General features: G+C 48.1%; 1 protein-coding gene across 1 annotated transcript in view; it reads right to left on the bottom strand.

Annotated features, from left to right (window-relative positions):
• ABHD17C (abhydrolase domain containing 17C, depalmitoylase) overlaps positions 1-21,981 on the bottom strand; it is a 59,804-nt gene extending 37,823 nt beyond the window's left edge. The window contains exon 1 of the mRNA XM_077472488.1: positions 21,282-21,981. Coding sequence (XP_077328614.1) covers positions 21,282-21,850 — 569 coding nt within the window. The 5' untranslated portion in view covers positions 21,851-21,981. The remainder of the gene's footprint in view (positions 1-21,281) is intronic.
• Between the last annotated feature and the right edge of the window lie 4,858 nt (positions 21,982-26,839).

A 26,839-nucleotide genomic window follows, 5' to 3' on the forward strand; every position in this document is an offset into this window, starting at 1 on the left:
AATAAAAAAAACTTAGCCCTTTATAGTAGAAAAAAAGCAAATAATCGCTACTATAAGGGGTTAATTTTTTTACTGTACAACAGTGAAAGTAATATTTACAGTAGCGATTATTTGCTCTTTCTGTACTATAAAGGGCTCATTTTAGTTTTTTTTTAACCCCATTATGTTACTGGCCGATTAATCGATTAAGAAAATAGTAATCAATTAATTTCATAATCAATTAGTTGTTTCAGCCCTAAATAAGAGTCATACCTGAGCCCGATCTCGATCCAGCGATCCGCACGAGAGCAGAGGCCTTCCCACTGCCTCAGATACAGTAGGAGCTATTGGCTCCCCCTGCTGTCAGAGCCAGAGATGAGGGGCCGAGACCTGAGACTCCCCCCGTGTGTCTTATGGACATTCAAAGCGGGGCTCAGGAGGGAACAAGCATGGATGCCTCCATAAAAGGTTACTGGGGGGGGGGGATAAACCAGAAGCACTGGCAGAGGACCTGAGAAGAGGACGGGGGCTGCTCTGTGTAAAACCATTACACAGGACCAGTAAGTAGAACATGTTTATTATTTTTAGAAAAAAAGGCTTTACAGTCACTTTAATGAAAATTATGTTTTATCACGGGACACTAATATTTGCTTATTATAAAAGCAGCTTATGCTTCGGGCCTTTAGATAGGTCTACACCAGGGATGTGCAATTAGTGGACCTCCAGCTGTTGCAGAACTACAAGTCCCATGAGGCATAGCAAGACTGAGCCACCAGCTCAGCACCCAGAGGCAGAGGAATGATGGGACTTGTTTTGCATATCCCTAGTCTACACTGACTGTGCTTCACTATTCCTCCTTTAACCAGTCAGATCAGTCTGTTAAAGATGAATTCCAGGTATAGATATTTTATACATAGTTAGATGCCGAACCAATGTAATTACGTATATAAAACATACCTGGAAATCAGTGTAAAGCACCACTACTCCGCTAGCTTCAGGCTGGGTTCACATATGAGTAGGGCTGAAACAACTAATCGACAACTAATCAATTATGAAAATGATTGTCAACTATTTTCATAATCGATTAATCGGCCAGCCTATTAGTTGGCCTGCATACAAAATGCATTATTGGTTTACAGATCAGAAAATACAGTGCAGCACACATACAGCTCAGTACACCATCCATACATGTAAGTGCCTGAGAACTTATGAATGTGTGAGGAGCAATCCCTCATGGGACATGTAGTCCTGGGCAGGAAGTGAGAGGTTCTAAAGGCAGAAGTTTTTTTTTTTACCTTGCTATAGGGGGCACTCTATACTATAATTTGCAGCTTGCTATTGGGGCACTATGAAGCCAGGAGGACCCCAGAAAGAATCAGGGCTGCTCTGTGCAAACTACTGCATGGAGCAGGTAAGTAGAACATGTTTGTTGTTTTAAAAAAAAAAGTCACTTTAAAGACTGTGCAGGGAAGATCAGCATCTGAACCCAATGAAGGTGGAGGCTGATAGACTAGAGATAATAGAAGGCATTACAAGTACATTCAAAGTACATTTTTACCAGTATTGTGAATTATATTTAAAATGATCATATCCATGGAAAAAAAAAAAAAAATAATAATCTCAGCTTTTAGTACTGCTTTAATATAAAAGATTCATATCTCCCTTCCCCCCTTCATGTCTGACCCCTAGTTAAAATGCCCATATATCCTACTTCTGGGTGTATTATATAAAGGATATAAGTCAGGGGTTGACAAATTTGCTTGGAATCTGGGAGCCAGCTAAAAAAGTTAGGAGCCAGGTCTGTGACGGCGATCTGGACCTGTCCCTGGCCTGACATGGAGACGAGTGAGGGGAAGATAGCCCCCAGCCCCCCACCTGTCTCCAAGTCATTGCCCATAGCTCTTAGAGGGACATTTTTAAATTGCATTTTAGTTAGTTTAGGTCTCTCTGACCCCAGATCTCATATATAAAAGAGGACCTGTCATGCTTTTTTCTATTACAAGGGATTTTTACATTCCTTGTAATAGGAATAAAAGTGACACACATTTTTTTTTTTTTAAAAGAACAGTGAAAAAAATAAAAATAAAAGTTAAAATAAGAAAAAAAAATTGTTTTAAATGCGCCCTGTCCCGCCAAGCTTGCATGCAGAAGCGAACGCATATATGAAAGCGGTGTTCAAACCACACATGTGAGGTATCGCTGCGATCGGTAGAGTAAGAGCAATAATTCTAGCCCCAGACCTCCTCTAACTCAAAACGTGCAACCTGAAGAATTTTTTTAAACGTCGCCTATGGAGATTTTAAAGGGTAAAAGTTTGTCGCCATTCTATGAGCGGGCGCAATTTTGAAGCGTGACATGTTGGGTATCGATTTACTCGGCGTAACATTATCTTTCACAATATAAAAAAAAAAAATTGGGCTAACTTTACTGTTGTCTTTTTTTTTTTTTATTAAATAAAAATTTTTTCCACAAAAAAAGTGCGCTTGTAAGTCCGCTGTGCAAATATGGTGTGACAGACAGTATTGCAACGACCACCATTTTACTCTCTAGGGTGTTAGAATAAATAATAAAAAAAAAATATATATATATATATATATATATATATATATATATATATATATATATATATATATATATATATATATATATATATATATATATATATATATAATATAATATATATATATTTTTGTTTAGGGGTTCTAAGTAAAGGGATGGAGAAAGACTGGCCCATTAGCATTGTTGGTTGTAATTCCAACGGCCACCACAAGAGGGCGCCAGATTCCAGAAGGAACCATAGGATCACAGAAGGCCTCAAAGCCGGGGGCTCAATTACCGGCCGCCTGCGGCGCGGCCCGACGCGATCGCGCGGGGGGGGGGGGGGGGTCCACGGAGACGGGATACCCCCAGCTATGCTGCCCCAGGCGCAAGGTAGCTGATTCTAGTCGCCAATGCGACCTGGCGACCGGGTTTTGTCGAGCCCTGATATAAGTAATATATATTATTACTTTCACTGTTTCACAGTATAAATCAGGGGTGCCCAGTCAGTGGCCCGGGGGCCAAATTCGGCCTGCAGAGCCCTCCGACGTGGCCCGTGACCACCTGTTCTGCGATAGCGGGTTGGCAAGCCCAGATCGCGGGTTGCACCTGCCATCCCAGAGCATTAGTGTTGTGAATTAAGCCGGGCGGTAGAGGAAGCTCGGCTGTGGGGAGAGAAGAGTCGCATAAGCCAATGCTTCCTGTATAGCGCCCGCTCCTGTCACAGGAGAAGCGATACCAAATGTACTCTGCCTAGGACAGCAACAGCCGGCAATACTAAATGGAAGACTTATTGTATATATGGGCATCTCTGTTCTGCAGTGGTTACTGGGCTGCTTTCAAACTGATCCGCGGGTGCAGTGTGCCTGCGGGTTACCAGTACTGAGCCGTAGACTTTAGTGTACTTTCAGAAAGTGCACCACACCTGCAAGATATAACAGAAGTCTATGGCAAAGTGCAGCTTATCCGAAGTAAAGCCACAGGTGTACTGCACTACTCCAGCAGTGTAGGTAAACCTTAGCGCATCAGTGTGAAAGCAGCCTCGGCCCCTTTCCCACGATCAGACCAATCCAATCAGACCCTCCATTCACCTCTATGGAGCGGCAGATGTAAATAGACTTGTGCCCGTTTACACCCACCTACCTCCAATTTGATCCCAAAAAAAGAGGGGGGGGGGGGTGTCAGCTTCCATCTGGGCGGATCGGATCTGTGGGCCCATCGAGTAGAGCCAGCTGTGTCCATTGTCCGCTCTCTCATCCACCCGATCCACTGATGGCCTGTGACTGGTTACCAAATCGCTTAAGTGGCCCTCATTCTTCAAAAGGTTGGGCACACCTGATATAATTGAACCCCTTATAGTAGTGATTATTTGCTCTTTTTGTGCTATAAAGGGCTAGTTTTAGTTTTTTAACCCCATTAGGACTATTATGAAAATAATCGTTAGTTGCAGCCCTACATATGAGCCGCATGAATTCAGACCTGAAACAGATGTTTTTGGGCAAATCGCACCGGACCCGCTGCGGAGGTATGTGAACGAGCTCAATAAAGAGCTGGTCAAAATCTCCCGCTATGTGGGGAACCGTCTATGGCATCCCATTGGGAAATACATTTAAAAGAGTGAACAAAAGTCCTGGATGGCTTAACTCCAATGTAAAAATGCATATAAAAGCAAAAGGAGAAGGCCTTCAAAAAAAAAAATATATAAGGCTGGAGGGATCAACAACATTCAGACTGTACAAAAGAATGCAACAAGATACATAAGGGTCCAAAAACATCTGACAGTGCCTGCGCCCCCAGTCCCCCCATTTTAAATTACCTCACCCCTCGAAAGTCCCGCGCTCGTCCCGACGTCCTTTCCACCTTTCAGCCTGGCCGCTGATTGGCTGGAGTGGATGGATGGAAAGCAGCTGCTGTCAATCACATCCACTGACGCGGGACCGTGTGCTACAGCGAGCGGCTGTATCACGGGAGCGCGCCCGCAGATGCTTCTCACCATGCAAGGGAGCTCGCATGAACGTGAGAAGCACCTGCGGGAGGAAGCCGAGACAGCCGCCGAGGGACCCCAGAAGAGCAGGTTCGGGGCCACTCTGTGCTGCACAGTGGAGGTAAGTATAACATGTTTGTTTTTTTAATTCACTTTACAATCCCTTTAAGTTAAAATCAAATTTTTTTTTTTGCTAGAAAATTACTTGGAACCAAACATATACATACACAAAAAAAAAAAAAAAAAAGATATATTATATATATATATATATATATATATATATATATATATATATATATATATATATATATATATATATATATATATATATATATATATATATATATATATATATATATCCTAGGGAATAAAATGGCAATTGCTGCAATATTTTATGTCACACTGTATTTGCCCAGCAGTCTTTCGAATGCAATTTTTGGGGAAAAATTACACTTCAATAAATAAAAATAAAAAATAAAAACGAAACGGTAAAGTTAGCACGAGAATCGTGATCTATCTTCTAAGCAAAAAAAACAATTGTGATTCTCATTTTAGCCAGAATCGTGCACCTCTAGTACACAGTCAGAGAAGTACTTCTGACTTTCCTCCTGAAGTTCACCCCCACTCCTTTTCCCACAGCCTTCTGGGACACATCACTGGTCCCAGAAGACTGCAGGACCAATCACAAAGCACAGCACAGCTTGCACATGCACAGTGGGAAGCCTTGTAGTTTTTCCCTTAGTCAAGATGCTGTTGCTGGACACTTGAAGCCCATTGAAGAACTAACCTGGATGAGGACAGCGCTGGATTCCTGGACAGGCAAGTGACCTTATGTAATTTGTGGGGAGACTGGAGCTCCTCTTTAATATCAGTATAAAATGCTTCTGAAGTCATTTAGGGCTGGATCACACAAAAAAAAAAGGCCATTGACAGAAGTTTATAATTTGTAAAGAGAAAATAAAAAAAGCAAGTTTAACAATACACTATTTGCCAGTTTTATTACAGAAAATTGTTCTGAAACAAAAGACCTGAATAAAAATTTGTATTAGGGAAGGAAACCTGAAAGAAATACTTCTTTCAAGGATAATACGATAAGACAACAGGAAGAAAGGATAAGTATGGAAAAGAATGTGAAGAGACAAAAAAAAAGTGACATTTTATTCCTTTATAGAGAATTCATCAGAAACAGAATCCCCCTTCTTACTTGCAGAAATATTTTATAACATTATCAGCAAATGCATATTTCTCAGAGACACAAAACCGGTGCCAGACAAACTCTCCGTGCCAAAAGCTGAGCTACAGAAACAACTACTACCCCCTTCACAGAGAGAGAGTCCGCTACTGCCCTCAGTGTCACATGGCATTTAACGTGAGGAACCAACAAGTACAGCCATTGTATTCTACCAACAGGATGGATAGGAAGAGAACCAATTTACACTAATATATATATATATATATATATATATATATATATATATATATATATATATATATATATATATATATATATAAAATTCTCATAACTTGGGGAATTAGTCCTTGTCCCTGCTGGGGAGATTTCCACTCACTTCCTGTCATGGCGATCAAGTGTCTCAGGGACAGGAAGTGACACCGGTTATTATTGCAGTTGGTGTCATGCTACCATCCCCCTAATTTTGTGTCACAAGGAAAAAGCAAGAGAAGAAAGGGTGTCGCAAAAAAAAAAAAAAAAATTGATAAACATTCCCTTCTCCATTCAAACGTTTATGGATGGAGCTGGACTTTTCAGTAGCCTGTCACTTAGTTTGCAGGGTGTGCGTTCAGCATCTGGCATCCCTGAAATCATCATTTCTTTAGCACAGGACTTCTCTGGGGACAGCAGTGACTGTGAGCTGAACAATGAAACACAAGGAAATGTCCCGAGGGGAGGAGAGGAGACAGACAGCGTGTCCTCCACTCTTACATGGAACTCGTCTCCCTCAGCATCCCTTCAGACCCGGCTACTTACTCATCCCAACACATTACAGGCCAATCTTATCAGATATCTAATATTAAAGCTGAACTCTGGGCAGATCTAATAGACACACATGAATGCATTTCTGTATTATTACACCATTAGATTTTTAAATGCAGAAAGGGCAAGTAAATTTGACCTAGGCCCAGCCACCTGCAGCACATTACATAGTTAGGTGGAAAAAATAAAGCACAAGTCCATCTAGTTCGACCAACAGAAGCAGAGCTCAGATTGAGAAACGGAAACAGCAACAGAAGCCCGTGGTCACGCATTGAGCCATCAATGGATGTGTTCAGTAGCAAAGAAACTCTGGTCCTCTCACGTAATTTTATACACCTTTGGAGCTGCAACAGAAGCAACATCAGGAGCATTTCCTCTCACATGCGCATCATGGGATCCATATTAACAAACCAACCAAAAAATAACAGCGAGCTACAAGCACACGGCTGTCTCAGCTGCTACTCACACTGTTCTCTCACAGAATGGCTGAATAGTTAATACTTGTTCTTAGGGCTTTCTAACCATCTGGGAAGGTCTCCTGAGGTTATCTTTAGTAAACGCTTCTGAACGCAAATGCGGCTAAACGCCGATAAACGTGGCTTGTAAATGTGGATTACTAGCTGGAGAAACATCCCGTGTACACAAAGCCTTATACTCACTGTGGAACCTAAGGGGTTGATACTCTGCATTGTGTAAAACAGGGGTCTCAAACTGGCGGCCCTCCAGTTGTTGTGAAACTACAAGTCCCATGAGGCATTGCAAGGCTGACAGTTAAAAGCATGACTTCCACAGGCAGAGGCATGATGGGACTTGTAGTTTCGCAACAGCTGGAGGGCTGCCAGTTTGAGACCCCTGGTGTAAAAAGGCTGCTTGATCCTGTCTTCTCTGATCCTTCTCTTTCACTGTCCACTGATAATTTCCTGATAACAGAGTCTATGGAGTCAGGCTGCACATGCTCAGTTCGGTGTGTATTACTAGAGTATTTTTTCTTCTTGGGAGAGTGCATGTGATCAGCACAAGGCCAACCAGTACTGTCCAGAGAGTCAGGGGTCTTGCAGTTTCATAGGGCAGTCAGAAAACTCCTACAAGCTGTAAACCACTTCTTGGCTGGACACTGATAGAAGTCACAAGACTGCTTTATACTGCTGATGAAAAAACTTTAGCAGTTTATATTTACTAAAATAATTGCATTTCCATGTTCTGTGTACTGTGGGAGACCAGATATAGTGAATGCAGGCTCCTGGGTTTAGTAACACTTTAAAGCAGAACTTCTCCTGTCTACATATCAACCTATGAAAACCGACCATAAAGCCAATTCGAATTTCTGCACCTCGTGGTGTCAAATGCAGAATGCTTCCCACTGACTTTCAGTGATTTTAAAGTCAGGTTCAGTCACACATGCAGATTTAAAGCGGTTCTGCACCTTAAAAAAAAAAAAAAAAAAAAAATATTAAAAACCAGCAGCTACAAATATCGCAGCTGCTGACTTAATAAATTGACACGTACCTGTCACAGGGTCCAGCGATCGCTCGTCTCTCTGCTGCCCCCGCCGCCATCCCGTCAGGGAATCGGGAAGTGAAGCATTACGGCTTCACTGCCCGGTTCCCTACTGCGCATGCGTGAGTTGCGCTGCGCATCTCTGCTGGTCCCCGCTGTGTCCTGGGAACTGTGCGTTTCCCAGAACACAACGGGGAGGCGCATCTGCAGCGGTCTGTCCTGGAAGTGGGTGCAGATACCTGGATTATCCAGGTAACTGCACCCCCCCTCTCCCCTGAAAGGTGCCAACTGTGGCACCGGGGGGATCACATGAGTGGAACTTCCACTTTAGGGTGGAGAACCGCTTTAAATGATTACATTTAGAAGTTCTGGACATTCAGAAAGCATTACAGTGTTCATGACGATAAATCCCAGTTCTGTTAGCACATGTGCAACATGGATACTATGCCAAGCACCAAGGATTTGCCACAACAAGGAGCTCTTAGTTCCAAAGTGACAAAGGATTGCTGTATTGCCAAAAATCACAATATATCTTCCTTCCCATCTTCCTTATGTAATATTGGGCACATATAAAAGCAATCCCTCCCCCCACCCCATGTGTCATATACAAGCAGGGCTGGGGCTGAGTGATGAAGAAAGATGGCTATGGCGATCAAATTCGTTACAGAACCGATCGATGTACAGGCCAATGATTCTGGAATTGGTGTATGTGGCACCATGCGATCTAATCGCCGGGGCTTCCCCCAATAGCTTGTAGATTTACGACTTAGACCATGGGGAGAGCCTGCTTGAGGTGTAATAAATTACTTGAAGTGAAGGGATACACAGATTGTCTTAGTTCTGTCCTCCATTATCGCAGATACGACAGTCCAAATTACAATGGCGACTGGTGTTGTTGAGAAGTCCCTCTGTGTCCACGAATACAACCTTAACATGGGAGGGGGGACTTCAACGACCAGATGATGGCGCTGTACTTAATTGCCACTAAGGCCAGACTTTGGTTTTAAAAAAAAAAAGTATCTGTATACTTATTCCAACTGGCTCTGCTGAACGCTTATGTGCTATACAAAGCATCAGGACAAAAATGGATCTATCGTAAAATTCCAGGAAGAGATCATCGCAGCCCTTCCGTATCCAGACGGTGCTGTGGCCCAACATCCCAATACAAACACAGTCAGCTGGCTGTATACGATGCATTTTCCGGATGTCCTCCATTGTACCTCTACCCAAAGAACACCCCAAAGATGTCGTATCTGCAGAAAACACGGATATGGCTTTTATTGTCCCTCCTGTCCTGACCAACCTGGTCTCTGCATCGGTGAATGTTTACATCGCAACCACACAATAGTGGAGTATTAGGCTCGGTTCACACAGGGGCAACACGACGTGACTTGATGTGATGTGACTTGGCGTGACTTGGACCCCACTTCCAACACTACTTTAAGTCGCTCCAGACCAGGCGACTTGCCGTGGCCAATCAGAATGAGCTCTCAGGGGGGGGAACTCCTTTTGAGAGCTGATAATTCTCTGAGAGTCGCCTCTGTATAGACGGAGATCTGAATTGGAGGCGACCTCCATTGAAATCAATGGGTACCAGTCGCCTACAAGTCGGATTGAAGTAGTACAGGAACCTTTTCTGAAGTTGGAGCGACTTCAGTAGCGTGCATTAAGACGGCTCTCATTCACTTACATTGATTTCTACATGTTGTGCGACCTGAGGTGACTTGGGGCGACTTGAAGTCAGATCTGAGTCGCCCCTGTGTGAACCGGCACTTAGAATAGTGTACAGCACCACACAGTCCTAGGGCACACTTTCACACAGGGTCTTGAAACATATTAGATGCTCATCACATTTTGGAGAGACCCCAAGCTTTTTTTTTTTATAACAAAAAGTAGAAAATATTTTTTACATTTTTATTTTTTTTGCAAAAAATAAAAATCCCAGAGGTGCTCAAATCACACCAAAATAAAGCTCTATTTGTGGGGGTAAAAAAAAAAAAAAGATGCAAATTTCATTTGGGTACAGGATTGCATGACCGCATAATTACCAGTTAAAGCAGTGCAGTGCCAAACTGTAAAAAGTGCCGTGGTCATTAAGGGGGTAAATCCTTCCTTGGCTGAAGTCAATAAAGGAGTCGTACAGCCAAAGCTTGTTTTGGCTGCACTTATGTGGATCGTAGGAGTGCAGTTCGCTCTGCCGATCCATGCGGGGGCAACATTGCAACCATATGGTCGGGATTCACCCACAACCCTGGACTAGTACCCGGCTCAGCCTCTCAACAAGCCACTAAGACCAAGCCATCCGCTCCCACCACTGCCCAGCCCTCCAGTGAGTGTTGGGGGGGGCAGAGGGCCTGAGAACAGAGAAGGCTTGCCACTCCAGGTGAGATGAGGAAGCCTAATGGAACTCGTGGGTGCCCACCCAGCGTCACCGCTACAATGTACAAGAAAAATAGGCTGCACACCACAATTGTGATCCAAAATCCTTTATTGGAACATCCAAGAGACTCCACAAGAACAGAGAGCCCTGTAGACGTGTTTCACACTATCATAAGTGCTTAATGATTAAGCCCTTATAATATAGTGTGAAATGCGTCTCCTGGGCACTCTGTTCTTGTGGCGTCTCTTGGATGTCCCAATAAAGGATTTTGGATCACAATCGTGGTTTGCAGCCTATTCTTATTTTGTGCAGAGAGCCGGAGACCGCCAGTCACCAGATCTCTATTCATGGAGTACTGAGTGATCAGCAGTTTGATCGCTCATTTCTCATGCTTCGGGTCAGCGGAGGACAGATGCAGCATCCACCTTGGCAAGTATGATTTAAAAGAAAGAAAAAAAAAAAAAAAGCAAAACCTCTCGCTTTTACATTCATGTGCCCTATTCTAGCTCAATGAAAATGTTCAGCAAATTGAAGATTCTGGTCCACAATACACCAACATAACAGATAACGTGATCTGAAAAATGATGCAAAACGTGGATCATCATTCTTGCCTGTCCAATTTTAAACCTGAACAAGCAAGAATATGTCTGCCATTTAACGGTAAATGTTTTCTTTTTAATATTTTTGAGCCTTGTTTGATGCCTACCCCCTTCCATCAATGTGGAATAGAAAAGTAGAAGCATAACCATAGCTTTTTTGGGTATATTTCTCTTATGACACTGGAATACATTTACCATGGCTCTCCTGTGTCCCAGAGTCAGTCGGTAGCATGCTATTGCCACTATCTGCTGATGGGGCAGCACTGCGCCACATTAAGGAAGGATCTCGACAGTATTGTCGGATCAACTTCTGTACAACCACTCTGTTGGATTTTTGCTGTTGGCTATAATCTGCAATGCTGATGAATTCTCCCCTCTGTTGAATACAACAGCTCAGCGGGAGGATTCCCCCAATCTACTTCAAATGTGTGGATGGGGGACAGTCAGCTGACAGGGTGCTTTAGTTGCAAGAGATCACCATGCTGTAGAATGCATGATGAACAGACCACAAGCTCAGTCAGATTGCTCTATAAATCACTAGTGATGGGTGCAGTGGGAGTTTTCCATCTATGCAATTATTCATCCTTGCATATTATTGAAGGTGTAACATCGATGACATATCACTGCACAGGTTCAACAGCTGCTATATGACAGATCATACCAGCAAATGTAAACAGGGAGCTATAAAACATTTACAGTAAAGTGAAAGGAAACAAAGCTATGGATTAAAAGGGACACCAAATTTTTGGTTTACAGAAAAAAAAAAAAATTCTCAAGCATGTATTCCTTACCCAAAAAATACCTTCTATCGCTCTCAGCCTTCTCCAAATTCCTGTTTTTTCTACATTCATTATCCATGTGGGAATGTAGCCATCCTAGTCATGAAATGACTAAAAGATCCTCCTCTTCTCGTGTCCCATGTCGGCACTCCTGGCCCCTCCCTCCTGCCTCCATAGCAAGCAGCCTGCTATGGGGGCACTCAAGCTGCGCAGTTGCGCTCTCTCTCCATTCAGACATGGAGCTGCAATTCTGCCCCGCCCCTCAGGAGCCAATGGCTCCCACTGCTGCCAAAAGCCAATCAGGAGTGCGAGTCCCCAGAGAAGCAAGACTCTCCTGGACATCGCTGGGGGGGGGGGGGGGGGGCTCAGGTAAGTGTTAGGAGGGGCTGCTGCATACAGGTTTTTTACCTTCATGCCTATAATGCATGAAGGTAAAAATCCTTGTGCCTTTGCAACCACTTTAACCACTTTCTGTAAAAAAATTTACCTGCAAGTCATTCTGCTTCAAGTGGTTGTACCAGGGTGATGTCTCCAATGGACCCCAGAACGCTCCAAAAAAATACCTGACACCTGACTATTGCTGCCACAAGGGATGTTTACATTACATGTGACAGCAATAAAGGATCAAAAATAAAAATTTAAAAAAGGGACATGGGGCGTGGCCACGGCATGCAGGCGAGTGGAAATGTGTGAGCTGAGCTCCATCCGACCGAAATTGCAGCAGCCCACACCAGCCTCAACGCATTTGCAGGGATGCCATCGACGAGTGGACCATGTCCACAGCCTCGACGGACCCAGAGGCTCTGCTCCAGCTCCCTGAAAGCCTACTTTGGCGGCAGATACCAGCCGTGGGTCTCGTGATCCAAGATGATCGGGAACGGGAGAGAGACCTGCGGCATATGTTCATGGTACCCCAACTGGAACACCTGTATAGCCTTACCCACAAGAGCTCCGTGGACACAAAGATGCAAGAAAATAGCTTTAAGTTGTTGACCAGGTGTTAGAGTTCCGGCCGCGTTGGCTAGAATTTACTAGGCAGTTTCTGATGCCTGGAGAGGCTGTGGGCTTCGGGGTACCTACCCACATATATGGTGGGCGTACCTGCGGCTTAGGCCCTTTTGGCAGGATATCAGAGCTCAGGTGAAGGTTATACTGGACATAGATATGAATGACTCCACATTGGAGTTTCTACTTCATGTGCCAGCCATGCCTCTTAGCGTATACCATAAATTGGTTTTGCCAAATCTTTTAAATGCTGCCAGGCGCTTCATTTCAGTACATTAGAAGTCGCCTCATGTTCCTGGAAGATGTGACTGGATTAGACTGGTTAATAATATCATGGTGGTGGAGGAATGGATGGCAAAGTACAAGGCTAGATATGAAAAATGTTATAGTATATGGGCCACCTGGATACATTACAACTCTAATACATCAACAGTGCCATAGCCAACTACCTTTAGATTCTTTATGCCCAAGTCAGTAGTACCAGAGATCTGAACTGCAACGTTCTCATGTAATTCAGTTAGAGGCAAAGGCCTGCATGTTACGGAGCCCCAAAACATTTGTTTTAGCACTATTGAGGAATCTAGATAAAATGCTAGAGGTTCTTCCCGTTGTCAGTGTTTATAGGGCCCTTGCTCTATTCCCTTTTCCTTACATCTTCTATATCCAATTTCCAGCTTTACTCCTTTCCCTTCCTTTGCCATAGCCAGAATAGGACGTCTAGAGTCACTCATGGGTGACCCGATAAGGTACTCTGGTTTTTATTATGCCCCCCCCATGTTATATGATTTACAAAAGTTGGAATCATCTGCTGCTTAGGTCTGTATGTACGAAAGGCTTTTCTGAATTTAATACTGCAGACCAGTAATGCATGGTTCACTAACTTTTGTTAATGTCGCCCACCCCCCCCCTTTTTTTTTTAATCTATTGTATGTCAAACCTTTCTTTTTATAAACTGAAATAAAGATTACGATTATTTGCACACAGAAGTGAATGCATAGGCAAGTCGTGCCCCTTAAATGTAAACCGTGTTCAAGCCACACATGTGAGGTATCACCGCAATCGTTAGAGCGAGAGCAATCATTTGCGCACTAGACCTCCTCTGTAACGCTAAACAGGTTACCGTTACTTTTTTTAAAGCCTCGTCTATAAAGATTTTTAAGTATCATAGTTTGTTGCCATGAGTGTGCGCAATTTTAAAGCATGACATGTAAGGTAGCCATTTACTCTGTGTAACATCTTTCACATTATACAAAAAAAATAGGCAAATTTTACTACTTTTTTTTATGAAAGTGTTTCCCCCCCCCCCCCCCCCAAAAAATTGCGTTTGAAAGACCGCTGTGCAAATACAGTGTGACATAAAATATTGTGATTTCATTCTCTAGGGTCATATATAATTTTATATAAGTAGTTTGTGGGTTTTAAAGCGGAGGTCCACCCTAAAGTGGACCTTCCGCTCATTGGAATCCTCCCTCCCTCCGGCGCCACAATTGGCACCTTTCAGGGGGGAGGGGGGTGCAGGTACCTGTACAGTACAGGTATCTGCACCCACTTCCGGGATAGCTCTCTGCGGAAAGGGGCATAGATTACGCCCCTTTCCGAAAGTCCCCCGCTGCCTGCTGGGAAACACACGGATCCCAGAGGCAGCGGGGACCGTCCTTATTGCGCAGCGCGACTTGCGCATGCGCAGTAGGGAACCGGGAAATGAAGCCGAAAGGCTCCACTTCCTGATTCCCATACCCAAGATGGCGGCGGCAGCACCCGAGAGACGATTGAGAAATCGGCTTCGGGTGCCGACATCGCGGGCGTGCTGGACAGGTAAGTGTCACTATTTTAAAAGTCAGCAGCTGCAGTATTTGTAGCTGCTGGCTTTTAAAAAAATAAAAATAAAAACGCGGACTCCCGGCGGACTCCCTCTAAGTAATTTTCAAGCAAAAAATACTGATTTTAACTGGTAAGCAACAAGTGTCAGAAAAAGGTTTAGTCATTAAGTAGTGGATGTGCAAGGATTATTGTTGGAGGAAAAGGATATTATTTAGTGTCGCTTTAAGCCAACTCAGAAGCAGGAAACTATAACCAGCATTAAAGAATAATCTGTTACACAGCAGCATATGAGGCACCACAGATAGTCAATATGTTGTAGGTCAATCTGTGACCTCTCTGTGATGTCATATTTGGTCAGTGGGTCAGGATGCTCATCTTATTCACAATGATGGATATGTGGATACAAGAAAGCATATGCTTCCTTCCATGAAAAGGCTCGCACATCCTATTAACGTCATTAAAACAATTACTCATACCTAAGGGACACACAAAGCAAAGTCATGGGAATTTAGTGTAAGAAGATCATTACAAAGTCTACCTTTGTCCTTTTCTTTATTGTAGAAGTGCTGACTGTTGGGAGAAATTAAACCAAAATGCAATTCGTATGAAATCCTTAGCAAAAAGTAATACCATACAACATGAACACAATCTACACAAATATCCACCCGAGAGCGAGCATTGGTAATCCTGGTCACATCTGGCTTTTTTTCCCCCAGGAGTAGAAATATAAGCCACTGATATTATTAGCACCACAGATCAGAAACCAAGGCGGTGGCACACACACACCACAAAATATATCCACCAACACACACAAAACAGCTACCGTGTTTCCCCGAAAATAAGACCTACACCAAAAATAAGACCTAGAGTTATTTTCCAGGAGGGCTGCAATATAAGCCCTACCCCGAAAATAAGCCCTAGTTTAAAATGCTTGTAAAATCCTATAACCCACTCTATAACAGTACTATAAAACATACAATGTGTTTCTGTAATATAAATGCGGGGAAGAGAGCTCCAGCGGGTCATAGACGGTGCTATAATGAAGGTATTTGGCACAAGTATATTATAATGTGTGCGTTTGTGTAATATACTTGTGCCAGATACCTTCGTTATAGCACCGCTCTGCATGTCTGTGACCCACTGGAGCTCTCTTCCCCGCATTTATATTACAGAAACACACACATTGTACATTATATACTACTGTAATAGAGTGGATTATAGGATTTTATAAGCATTTTATCTTGGTTCACACTGGGAATTCCTGTCAGGCAGGGAGAGAAGTAGAGCTGCACAATTAATCATTAAAAAATCGTGATCTCGATTCAACCCTCCTGATGATCTCTATTGCAGAGTTTGCCGATTATTTCATATAACAAGTGGAGAGACTTATCTGGTCACTCAGCTGTCAAAAGAAAACATCCGGGGCAGTCTGCCAAGTTTTTAACATGAAACATTGTAACTAACATTTCCTTCTTAGATCAAAGGGATATAAACGTCTGTGTTAGGGTCGGTTCACACTGAGGCAGCACGACTTGCAGCACGACTGCCTCAGGAGACCTGCATCCGACTTCAGCGGTGGCTTGCAATATGACTTCTGTACAGAAGTTAATGCAAGGCACCTGAAGTCGCCCCTAAAGTAGTACAGGAACCTTTTTCTAAGTCCAAGCAACTTGTGTTGCTCCTATTAGAACGGTTCCATTGTACAGAATGGAGCATAAGTCGCCAGACAAGTTGCCCCAGTGTGAACTGATTCTTAAGAAAAAAATCCAGGCAGTCTGCCAAGTTTTTTTACAATGTGTAAATGCTGGAAGTTTAACCACTTAAAGAGGGATTCCACCAAAAAAAAATATTAAAAGCCAGCAGCTATAAATACTACAGCTGCTGACTTTTAATAAATGGACACTCGCCTGTCCCGGGTTCCAGCGATGCCGGCAGCCGAGGCCGATCGATCGCTCGGCCCTCGGCTGCTGCCGCCACCATTCTAGGTGAGGGAATCAGGAAGTGAAGCTAATCGGCTTCACTTCCCGGTTCCCTACTGCGCATGCGCGAGTTGCGCCGCGCAATAGGAAATCTCCGCGCTGTCACTGGGACCCGTGTGTGTCCCAGCAGACAGCGCGGCAGGGCAGGAAGAGGCATAGACTCCCACGGGAGTCTATGCCCGGAAGTGGGTGTAAATACCTGTCTTTGACAGGTATCTCCACCCCCCTCCCCCCTGAAAGGTGTCAATTGTGACACCGGAGGGGGGGAGGGATCCGATCAGCAGAAGTTCCACTTTAGGGTGGAACCCCGCTTTAAAGTCAAAATCTTTTTCTGACACTGGTTTAAGGTAAAATCAATATTTTTTGCTAGAAAATTACTTGGAACCCCCAAACACTATATTTTAGCAAAGACCCTAAGGAATAAAACGGCAATTGCTGCAATATTTTATGTCACAGTGTACTTGCCCAGCGGTCTTTTAAATGCAATTTTTTGGGAAAAAATACACTTCAATGAATAATAAAAAAAAAACTAAGCAGTAAAGTTAGCCCAACAGTTTTTGTTTTAATGAGAAAGATGTTATCTTCTAAACAAAAAAAAAAATTGTGATTCTCATTTTGGCCAGAATCGTGCAAATCTAGAGAGAAGACAGCACATTACATGGTAAGACCTACCCCAAAAATAAGCCCTACTGTGTCTTTTGTTGCCAAAATTAATATAAGACCCGGGCTTATTTTTACGGAAACTAGTTATATTTGAAGACTGGCATAAAGAATGCAAAAAATAGATAAAAAACGTGTCTCAAGACTATAGCATGTCACAGATGTCAGGCAGACAACTCTATTGCCACAATTTATATATTAAAGTATAGCTTAAGGCAAAACATTTGTTTCCATTTTGGATAGAGTGGAGAGGGATTAGAACACCTGTCAGTTTTTATTGCCTTCTATGCCCTCGTTAGGGAGAATCACCCTCTCCATTTTTTATATTTAGCATTATCACTGGACGTAAAACCCCAAATGTTGGGTTGACCCCCAAAAAAGTAATAGAATGGAAATCTTCCAATGCGAACTCTAGTTCTGGCGATCTGGGGGTCCCCAATGAATTCCTTTAATTTGAAGTCATTTCTTCTCACTTCCTGTTTGGCTATGGGACAGGAAGTGAAGGTAAATCATTGCAATGGGACACAGATGGTGAAAGAAAAATCTGACAGAGGTTATACCCCTCCCTTACGCTATCCAAAATGAAAATAAGAGTTATATAGTACTACTTTAAAGTGATATTAAAGGCAACTTTTTTTTTATTTTATTTTTTTTAAAGAAACAACATGTTATTGTCACCTGCTCTGTGCAGCAGTTTTGCACAGAGTAGCCATGATCCTCTTCATTGTGGGTCCCCCACTGACACTCCAGGCCCCTCCATCCCATCCCCACAGGAAGCAGCTTGCTATGGGGGCACCTAAGCAGGCTTGCAACCGAGCTGCTGCTCTGTGTCGGCCCCGCCCCCTCATTGGCTTACTGGTTTTGCTTGACAGCAACACTGTCTCAGCCAATAAGGAGGGAACCCCCCCCCCCCCCGGAGAGCCCAGACTCTGGTGCACATCACTGGATCGTGATGGGGCTCAAGTATTGGGAGGGCTGCAGCACTGAGAATGCCTGAAGGTAACAAACCTTGAGCCTTTACAACCACTTTAAGTTTTAGGAAATTCAAAAGAATTTGTAAGATTTAAAGTCCAACTCTCTCTTATCACCCCACTTCCGGGAGCCCGTCACTCTGTAGAGAGAAAGCCCATTCATCTCCTCAGAGTTCAGGACAACCTGATGACGTACCCTTAAGTGGGGTGGAGACGAAGAATGCAAGTTTTGCTCAGAGATGGGTTCAGTGTCTGCCAGTCAACCCTGCAAAGAATTATACTTTTATGTCCAGTGACAACTCCTGGGTGTGTAACAGTGTGACCTCCACCTTTTGTTACCAGCGGTGTCTTCTGCAGTGACTAGAAGTCAGCAGCCATGGTATCCAATGGGGAACCTGCTATTTGACACACCTTAGGAGTCTAAGGCCTTCTTTACACTAGCAGCAAAGACTGCAGTTGGGTCGCTTTTTAGAGGCAATTGACAAGCAGTGAAGAGGCGACATTACCTTTTTCATCTGTTTTAATCTAATAAACATCACCAAAACTCCTGCATCTTTGGTGCGCTTTCTGAAACCGCACCAAAACCGCAGGACCTCAAAGAGGTCTATAGGAAAGGCAGCTAACACCGCACATACACCACGTGTTAGCTGTGCTTTGCCCAAGGTGCAGGGAAACTGCCACCCGGGCAATAAAACACAGCTTAGACATGTTTTTTTTTTTTTACTATACCCAAACACAAGTGTAAACAAGCCCTATTAAAAAAAAAAAAATAAAAAAAAAAAAGAATTTAAAAACCTTTTGAGTAGTGTAATCCATTCCAAGCACAGAGGGCTGTATCCTTTAGAAATAACACTTATTTTAGGAATCCTAATTATTTTTTTGTAGCCAGCATGTGGAACGCTCGGGATCCTTTTCATCTTTTTCACAGCCAATTGAAAAACCTCAACAAAAATGGTGGCCGTCTGCACACAGACTCCGCCTCCCTGCTTCCTGCAAATGTGAATGAAATGAGTAAAAGATGGCATTGCTCTCCATCTTTAGGGAACGCCTCAAATGCATTTTGCCCTTTCCAGCGGTTAAAGCGACGAAGGACCTTCAGTCATTTTTTCAACTTTCCATCTATTATTATTATTATACAGGATTTATATAGTGCCAACAGCTATTAAATCTTCTGCCCTTGTCGTTTTAACTTTGGATAGTAAAACATTTTTTTTCTGCCAGTAAATACCTTATACAGCCCACTTCCTGCTTCTTGTCTGGTAAAAAGCCTAGGCCCATGACATGCACAGCTCTCTCTCTCACTCTTAGAGTTTGACAGGAAGGGAGGGGGGTGAGTCATAAGAGGGCCAAATGAGGGCTGCGGAGCTGGAGGTTTGTCTGTGTAAAAGGAAGTGAACAGGCAGCACTACTTTTAAAAAACATGCTATCCTTACCTTCTTTGTGTAATGGTTTAGCATAGAGCAGCCTGGATCCTCCCCTTCTCGGGTCCCCCGCCAGCGCTCTTGACCAATATCAAGTCAATTGCTATGGGGGCACCGCTGCGTGTTCGCTCCCTAACCCCACTCTATGCATCCATAAGACACAGAGCTGCGCCTTGGCAATGCCCCCTGCTCTCTCCTGATTGGTAGCAGTGGGAGCTGTCTCAGCCAATAAGGAGAGGGAGTCCCAGGATCAGGTAGGTAAAAGTTTATTTTATCTTCATGCATAAAAACACCTTCAGCCTTAATCACGTTAAAGGCAGGAAGCCTCTAGATAACTTGTACTGCTCTGAGAATCCTTTATCATACAGTAAATGTTTATTTGTAATGTGTATAATAGATGTCAAAACCTAAATTATGAAACTGATTAAAATCGTTCGATTTTCTAGGAGACAGTTACTGCAATGTAGAAGCCAATATATAATTCAATGTCAGAACCTGGAACTGAGAGAAAAAAAAAAAAAAAAAAAAAAAAAAAAAAAACACAAAAGCAGTAAGGCCTCAACTGTTTATTTTTTAAACTGGACCCTCCCCCCTCTCTGTATACACCTCCAGGTCCCCCCCCCCACTGTATACACTCACCGGGTCACCCCCACGGCCCCCCCACTGTATACACCCCCGGTCCCCCTTCCCCCCTGTATACACCCCCGGTCCCCCTTCCCCCCTGTATACACCCCCGGTCCCCCTTCCCCCCTGTATACACCCCCGGTCCCCCTTCCCCCCTGTATACACCCCCGGTCCCCCCTTCCCCCCTGTATACACCCCCGGTCCCCCTTCCCCCCTGTATACACCCCCGGTCCCCCTTCCCCCCTGTATACACCCCCGGTCCCCCTTCCCCCCTGTATACACCCCCGGTCACCCTTCCCCCCTGTATACACCCCCGGTCACCCTTCCCCCCTGTATACACCCCCGGTCCCCCTTCCCCCCTGTATACACCCCCGGTCCCCCCTTCCCCCCTGTATACACCCCCGGTCCCCCTTCCCCCCTGTATACACCCCCGGTCCCCCTTCCCCCCTGTATACACCCCCGGTCCCCCTTCCCCCCTGTATACACCCCCGGTCCCCCTTCCCCCCTGTATACACCCCCGGTCACCCTTCCCCCCTGTATACACCCCCGGTCACCCTTCCCCCCCTGTATACACCCCCGGTCACCCTTCCCCCCCTGTATACACCCCCGGTCACCCTTCCCCCCCTGTATACACCCCCGGTCACCCTTCCCCCTGTATACACCCCCGGTCACCCTTCCCCCCTGTATACACCCCCGGTCACCCTTCCCCCTGTATACACCCCCGGTCACCCTTCCCCCTGTATACACCCCCGGTCACCCTTCCCCCTGTATACACCCCCGGTCACCCTTCACCCCCCCATGTCTACACTCCCCGGTCGCTCCCCCCCCCAGTATACACCCCCGGGTCCCCCCTCCCCCGTATACACCCCCGTAAACCCCCCAGGTCATCGTCCCCCCATGTATAAACCCCTTTCCCCCTATATACACCCCTGGGGTCTCCCCCACCCCCATGTATACACCCCTGGGGTCTCCCCCCGCCCCCATGTATACACCCCTTGGGTCCCCTCCCCCCCCCCTATACACCCCCGGGTCTCCCCCCCTGTATACACACCGGGTGCGGAGGGCATGCCAGGCGGCCTCGATGTCGGCGTAGAGGTTCTTCTCGCTGGGCCGGCCGGAGCTCACCCCGTAGCCGGAGTAGTCATAGGAGAAGACGTTGCAGTTGATCCGGGATCCCAGGCCGATGTAGAAGGAGCACATCTGTCCCAGATCCACCGCGTTCCCGTGGGAGAAGAGCAGGGTGTAGCGGCTCCCCGGGGCACATCGGACGAACATACAACCCAGACAGCTCCCCCTCTCCGTCCTCCACCGGAACACCTCCACCGCGTCCAGCTCCCGCTGAGAGTACTGCCAGTCCGCCCGCTCCGTCAGGTGCAAACTACACGGGGGGGGCACCGGCGCCTCTCCCCCCACCACCGCTGCCGCCGCCGTCTCACCCTCCGCCGACGTCTGACCTCCTCCTCCCCCCGCCGTCACCTCCGTCTCCCGCACCGTGTAGGTGGGCTCCGGGGGGAGGAAGGCCAGCTTGGCGGCGATACGGCTCGGGCACGGCGGGCAGCAGAAGAGCCAACACAACTCCCCCAGAGAGAAGCCGTTCATCCTCGGACCCTGCTCGGGCATTGGGGACGGAGGAGGAGGGAACCCCCGACAATGTCTCTCACACACACCGGGCCTGCTGACAACCGGACATGGGACTCCCGCCCGGCCTACTGCCTGCTTCCGGGGAAACCACGGAGACCAGCCCGACCGCCGCGGGGACAGACAGTGAAGGGAGGTGCTGCCCCCTAGCACGGCGGAGACGGTACTGCACCCTATGGGGGAGGACTGAGAGGGCGAGAGGACCACTGGTAGTCTCACAGGGGAGGGACACACCGCTCAGGACTCACAATGGTACAGGAGAGCAGTGAGCTCAGTACACAGGGGGCGATGAAAAGGGAGTGCAGTGAGCCCAGCACAGGGGGAGTGATAGAGAGGGAGTGCAGTGAGCCCAGTACACAGGGATAATGTAGAGGGTGTGCAGTGAGCCCAGTACAGACGGAGTGATAGAGAGGGTGTGCAGTGAGCCCACTGCAGGGGGAGTGGTAGAGAGGGAGTGCAGTGAGCCCACTACAGGGGAAGGCGTGGTGGAGAGAGAGCCCTGCTCAGGGAATATAGACAAGACGTGCAGTGAGCCTAAGGGAGGGGGGTGGATTGCAGTGAGCCCAGTGCAGGGAGGTGATGGAGGAGTACAGTGAGCCAGCTCAGGGGGGGATAGCATGCAGTGAACCCAGGACAGGGGAGTGATGGAAAGGGAGTGCAGTGAGCCCAGTACACAGGGATGATGTAGAGGGAGTGCCGTGAGCCCAGCACAGGGGGAGTGACAGACAGGGAGTGCAGTGAGCCCAGTGTAGGGGGAGTGATGGAGAGTGAGTGCAGTGAGCCCAGAGTAGGGGGTGATGGAGAGCGGGTGCAGTGAGCCCAGTACACAGGGATGATGGAGAGGGAGTGCAGTGAGCCAAGTACACAGGGATGATGGAGAGGGAGTGCAGTGAGCCCAGTGTAGGGGGTGATGGAGAGGGGGGTGCAGTGAGTCTAGTGTAGGGGGTGATGGAGAAGGAGTGCAGTGAGCCCAGTACACAGGGATGATAGAGAGGGAGTGCAGTGAGCCCAGTGTAGGGGGTGATGGAGAGGGAGTGCAGTGAGCCCAGTACACAGGGATGATGGAGAGGGGGTGCAGTGAGCCCAGTGTAGGGGGTGATGGAGAGGGAGTGCAGTGAGCCCAGTGTAGGGGGTGATGGAGAGGGGGTGCAGTAAGCCCAGTACACAGGGATGATGGAGAGGGGGTGCAGTGAGCCCAGTGTAGGGGGTGATGGAGAGGGAGTGCAGTGAGCCCAGTACACAGGGATGATGGAGAGGGAGTGCAGTGAGCCCAGTGTAGGGGGTGATGGAGAGGGAGTGCAGTGAGCCCAGTACACAGGGATGATGGAGAGAGGGTGCAGTGAGCCCAGTGTAGGGGGTGATGGAGAGGGAGTGCAGTGAGCCCAGTGTAGGGGGTGATGGAGCGGGAGTGCAGTGAGCCCAGTGTAGGGGGTGATGGAGAGGGAGTGCAGTGAGCCCAGTGTAGGGGGTGATGGAGAGGGAGTGCAGTGAGCCCAGTGTAGGGGGGTGATGGAGAAGAAGTGCAGTAAGCCCAGTGTAGGGGGTGATGGAGGAGTACAGTGAGCCAGCTCAGGGGGGGATAGCATGCAGTGAACCCAGGACAGGGGAGTGATGGAGAGGGAGTGCAGTGAGCCCAGTACACAGGGATGATGTAGAAAGGAATGCCGTGAGCCCAGCACAGGGGGAGTGACAGACAGGGAGTGCAGTGAGCCCAGTGTAGGGGGTGATGGAGAGGGAGTGCAGTGAGCCCAGCACAGGGGGAGTTATGGAGAGTGAGTGCAGTGAGCCCAGTACACAGGGATGATGGAGAGGGAGTGCAGTGAGCCCAGTGTAGGGGGTGATGGAGAGGGGGTGCAGTGAGCCCAGTGTAGGGGGTGATGGAGAAGGAGTGCAGTGAGCCCAGTACACAGGGATGATAGAGAGGGAGTGCAGTGAGCCCAGTGTAGGGGGTGATGGAGAGGGAGTGCAGTGAGCCCAGTGTAGGGGGGTGTTGGAGAGGGAGTGCAGTGAGCTCAGTGTAGGGGGGTGTTGGAGAGGGAGTGCAGTGAGCCCAGTGTAGGGGGTGATGGAGAGGGAGTGAAGTGAGCCCAGTGTAGGGGGGTGATGGAGAAGGAGTGCAGTAAGCCCAGTGTAGGGGGTGATGGAGAGGGAGTGCAGTGAGCCCAGTGTAGGGGGGTGTTGGAGAGGGAGTGCAGTGAGCCCAGTGTAGGGGGTGATGGAGAGGGAGTGCAGTGAGCCCAGTGTAGGGGGTGATGGAGAGGGAGTGCAGTGAGCCCACTGTAGGGGGTGATGGAGAGGGAGTGCAGTGAGCCCAGTGTAGGGGGGTGTTGGAGAGGGAGTGCAGTGAGCCCAGTGCAGGGGGGTGATGGAGAGGGAGTGCAGTGAGCCCAGTGTAGGGGGGTGATGGAGAAGAAGTGCAGTGAGCCCAGTGTAGGGGGTGATGGAGAGGGAGTGCAGTGAGCTCACTGTAGGGGGGTGATGGAGAGGGAGTGCAGTGAGCCCAGTGTAGGGGGTGATGGAGAGGGAGTGCAGTGAGCCCAGTGTAGGGGGGTGATGGAGAAGGAGTGCAGTGAGCCCAGTGTAGGGGATGATGGAGAGGGAGTGCAGTGAGCCCAGCACAGGGGGAGTGATGGAGAGGGAGTGCAGTGAGCCCAGTGTAGGGGGTGATGGAGAGTGAGTGCAGTGAGCCCAGTGTAGGGGGTGATGGAGAGGGAGTGCAGTGAGCCCAGCACAGGGGGAGTTATGGAGAGTGAGTGCAGTGAGCCCAGTACACAGGGATGATGGAGAGGGAGTGCAGTGAGCCCAGTGTAGGGGGTGATGGAGAGGGGGTGCAGTGAGCCCAGTGTAGGGGGTGATGGAGAAGGAGTGCAGTGAGCCCAGTACACAGGGATGATAGAGAGGGAGTGCAGTGAGCCCAGTGTAGGGGGTGATGGAGAGGGAGTGCAGTGAGCCCAGTGTAGGGGGGTGTTGGAGAGGGAGTGCAGTGAGCTCAGTGTAGGGGGGTGTTGGAGAGGGAGTGCAGTGAGCCCAGTGTAGGGGGTGATGGAGAGGGAGTGAAGTGAGCCCAGTGTAGGGGGGTGATGGAGAAGGAGTGCAGTAAGCCCAGTGTAGGGGGTGATGGAGAGGGAGTGCAGTGAGCCCAGTGTAGGGGGGTGTTGGAGAGGGAGTGCAGTGAGCCCAGTGTAGGGGGTGATGGAGAGGGAGTGCAGTGAGCCCAGTGTAGGGGGTGATGGAGAGGGAGTGCAGTGAGCCCACTGTAGGGGGTGATGGAGAGGGAGTGCAGTGAGCCCAGTGTAGGGGGGTGTTGGAGAGGGAGTGCAGTGAGCCCAGTGCAGGGGGGTGATGGAGAGGGAGTGCAGTGAGCCCAGTGTAGGGGGGTGATGGAGAAGAAGTGCAGTGAGCCCAGTGTAGGGGGTGATGGAGAGGGAGTGCAGTGAGCTCACTGTAGGGGGGTGATGGAGAGGGAGTGCAGTGAGCCCAGTGTAGGGGGTGATGGAGAGGGAGTGCAGTGAGCCCAGTGTAGGGGGGTGATGGAGAAGGAGTGCAGTGAGCCCAGTGTAGGGGATGATGGAGAGGGAGTGCAGTGAGCCCAGCACAGGGGGAGTGATGGAGAGGGAGTGCAGTGAGCCCAGTGTAGGGGGTGATGGAGAGTGAGTGCAGTGAGCCCAGTGTAGGGGGTGATGGAGAGGGAGTGCAGTGAGCCCAGTGTAGGGGGTGATGGAGAGGGAGTGCAGTGAGCCCAGTGTAGGGGGTGATGGAGAAGGAGTGCAGTGAGCCCAGTGTAGGGGGTGATGGAGAAGGAGTGCAGTGAGCCCAGTGTAGGGGGTGATGGAGAAGGGGTGCGGTGAGCGCAGTGTAGGGGGTGATGGAGAAGGAGTGCAGTGAGCCCAGTGTAGGGGGTGATGGAGAGGGAGTGCAGTGTGCCCAGTGTAGGGGGTGATGGAGAGGGAGTGCAGTGAGCCCAGTGTAGGGGGTGATGGAGAGGGAGTGCAGTGAGCCCAGTGTAGGGGGTGATGGAGAGGGAGTGCAGTGAGCCCAGTGTAGGGGGTGATGGAGAGGGAGTGCAGTGAGCCCACTGTAGGGGGTGATGGAGAGGGAGTGCAGTGAGCCCAGTGTAGGGGGGTGTTGGAGAGGGAGTGCAGTGAGCCCAGTGTAGGGGGGTGATGGAGAGGGAGTGCAGTGAGCCCAGTGTAGGGGGGTGATGGAGAAGAAGTGCAGTGAGCCCAGTGTAGGGGGTGATGGAGAGGGAGTGCAGTGAGCTCACTGTAGGGGGGTGATGGAGAGGGAGTGCAGTGAGCCCAGTGTAGGGGGTGATGGAGAGGGAGTGCAGTGAGCCCAGTGTAGGGGGGTGATGGAGAAGGAGTGCAGTGAGCCCAGTGTAGGGGATGATGGAGAGGGAGTGCAGTGAGCCCAGCACAGGGGGAGTGATGGAGAGGGAGTGCAGTGAGCCCAGTGTAGGGGGTGATGGAGAGGGAGTGCAGTGAGCCCAGTGTAGGGGGTGATGGAGAGGGGGTGCAGTAAGCCCAGTACACAGGGATGATGGAGAGGGGGTGCAGTGAGCCCAGTGTAGGGGGTGATGGAGAGGGAGTGCAGTGAGCCCAGTACACAGGGATGATGGAGAGGGAGTGCAGTGAGCCCAGTGTAGGGGGTGATGGAGAGGGAGTGCAGTGAGCCCACTGTAGGGGGTGATGGAGAGGGAGTGCAGTGAGCCCAGTGTAGGGGGGTGTTGGAGAGGGAGTGCAGTGAGCCCAGTGTAGGGGGGTGATGGAGAGGGAGTGCAGTGAGCCCAGTGTAGGGGGGTGATGGAGAAGAAGTGCAGTGAGCCCAGTGTAGGGGGTGATGGAGAGGGAGTGCAGTGAGCTCACTGTAGGGGGGTGATGGAGAGGGAGTGCAGTGAGCCCAGTGTAGGGGGTGATGGAGAGGGAGTGCAGTGAGCCCAGTGTAGGGGGGTGATGGAGAAGGAGTGCAGTG

The sequence above is a fragment of the Lithobates pipiens genome, unplaced genomic scaffold (genome assembly GCF_037356315.1).
Source record: "Lithobates pipiens isolate NorthernLeopardFrog02 unplaced genomic scaffold, aLitPip1_a1.2 Scaffold_8, whole genome shotgun sequence".
In the NCBI taxonomy this organism is placed as follows: domain Eukaryota; kingdom Metazoa; phylum Chordata; class Amphibia; order Anura; family Ranidae; genus Lithobates; species Lithobates pipiens.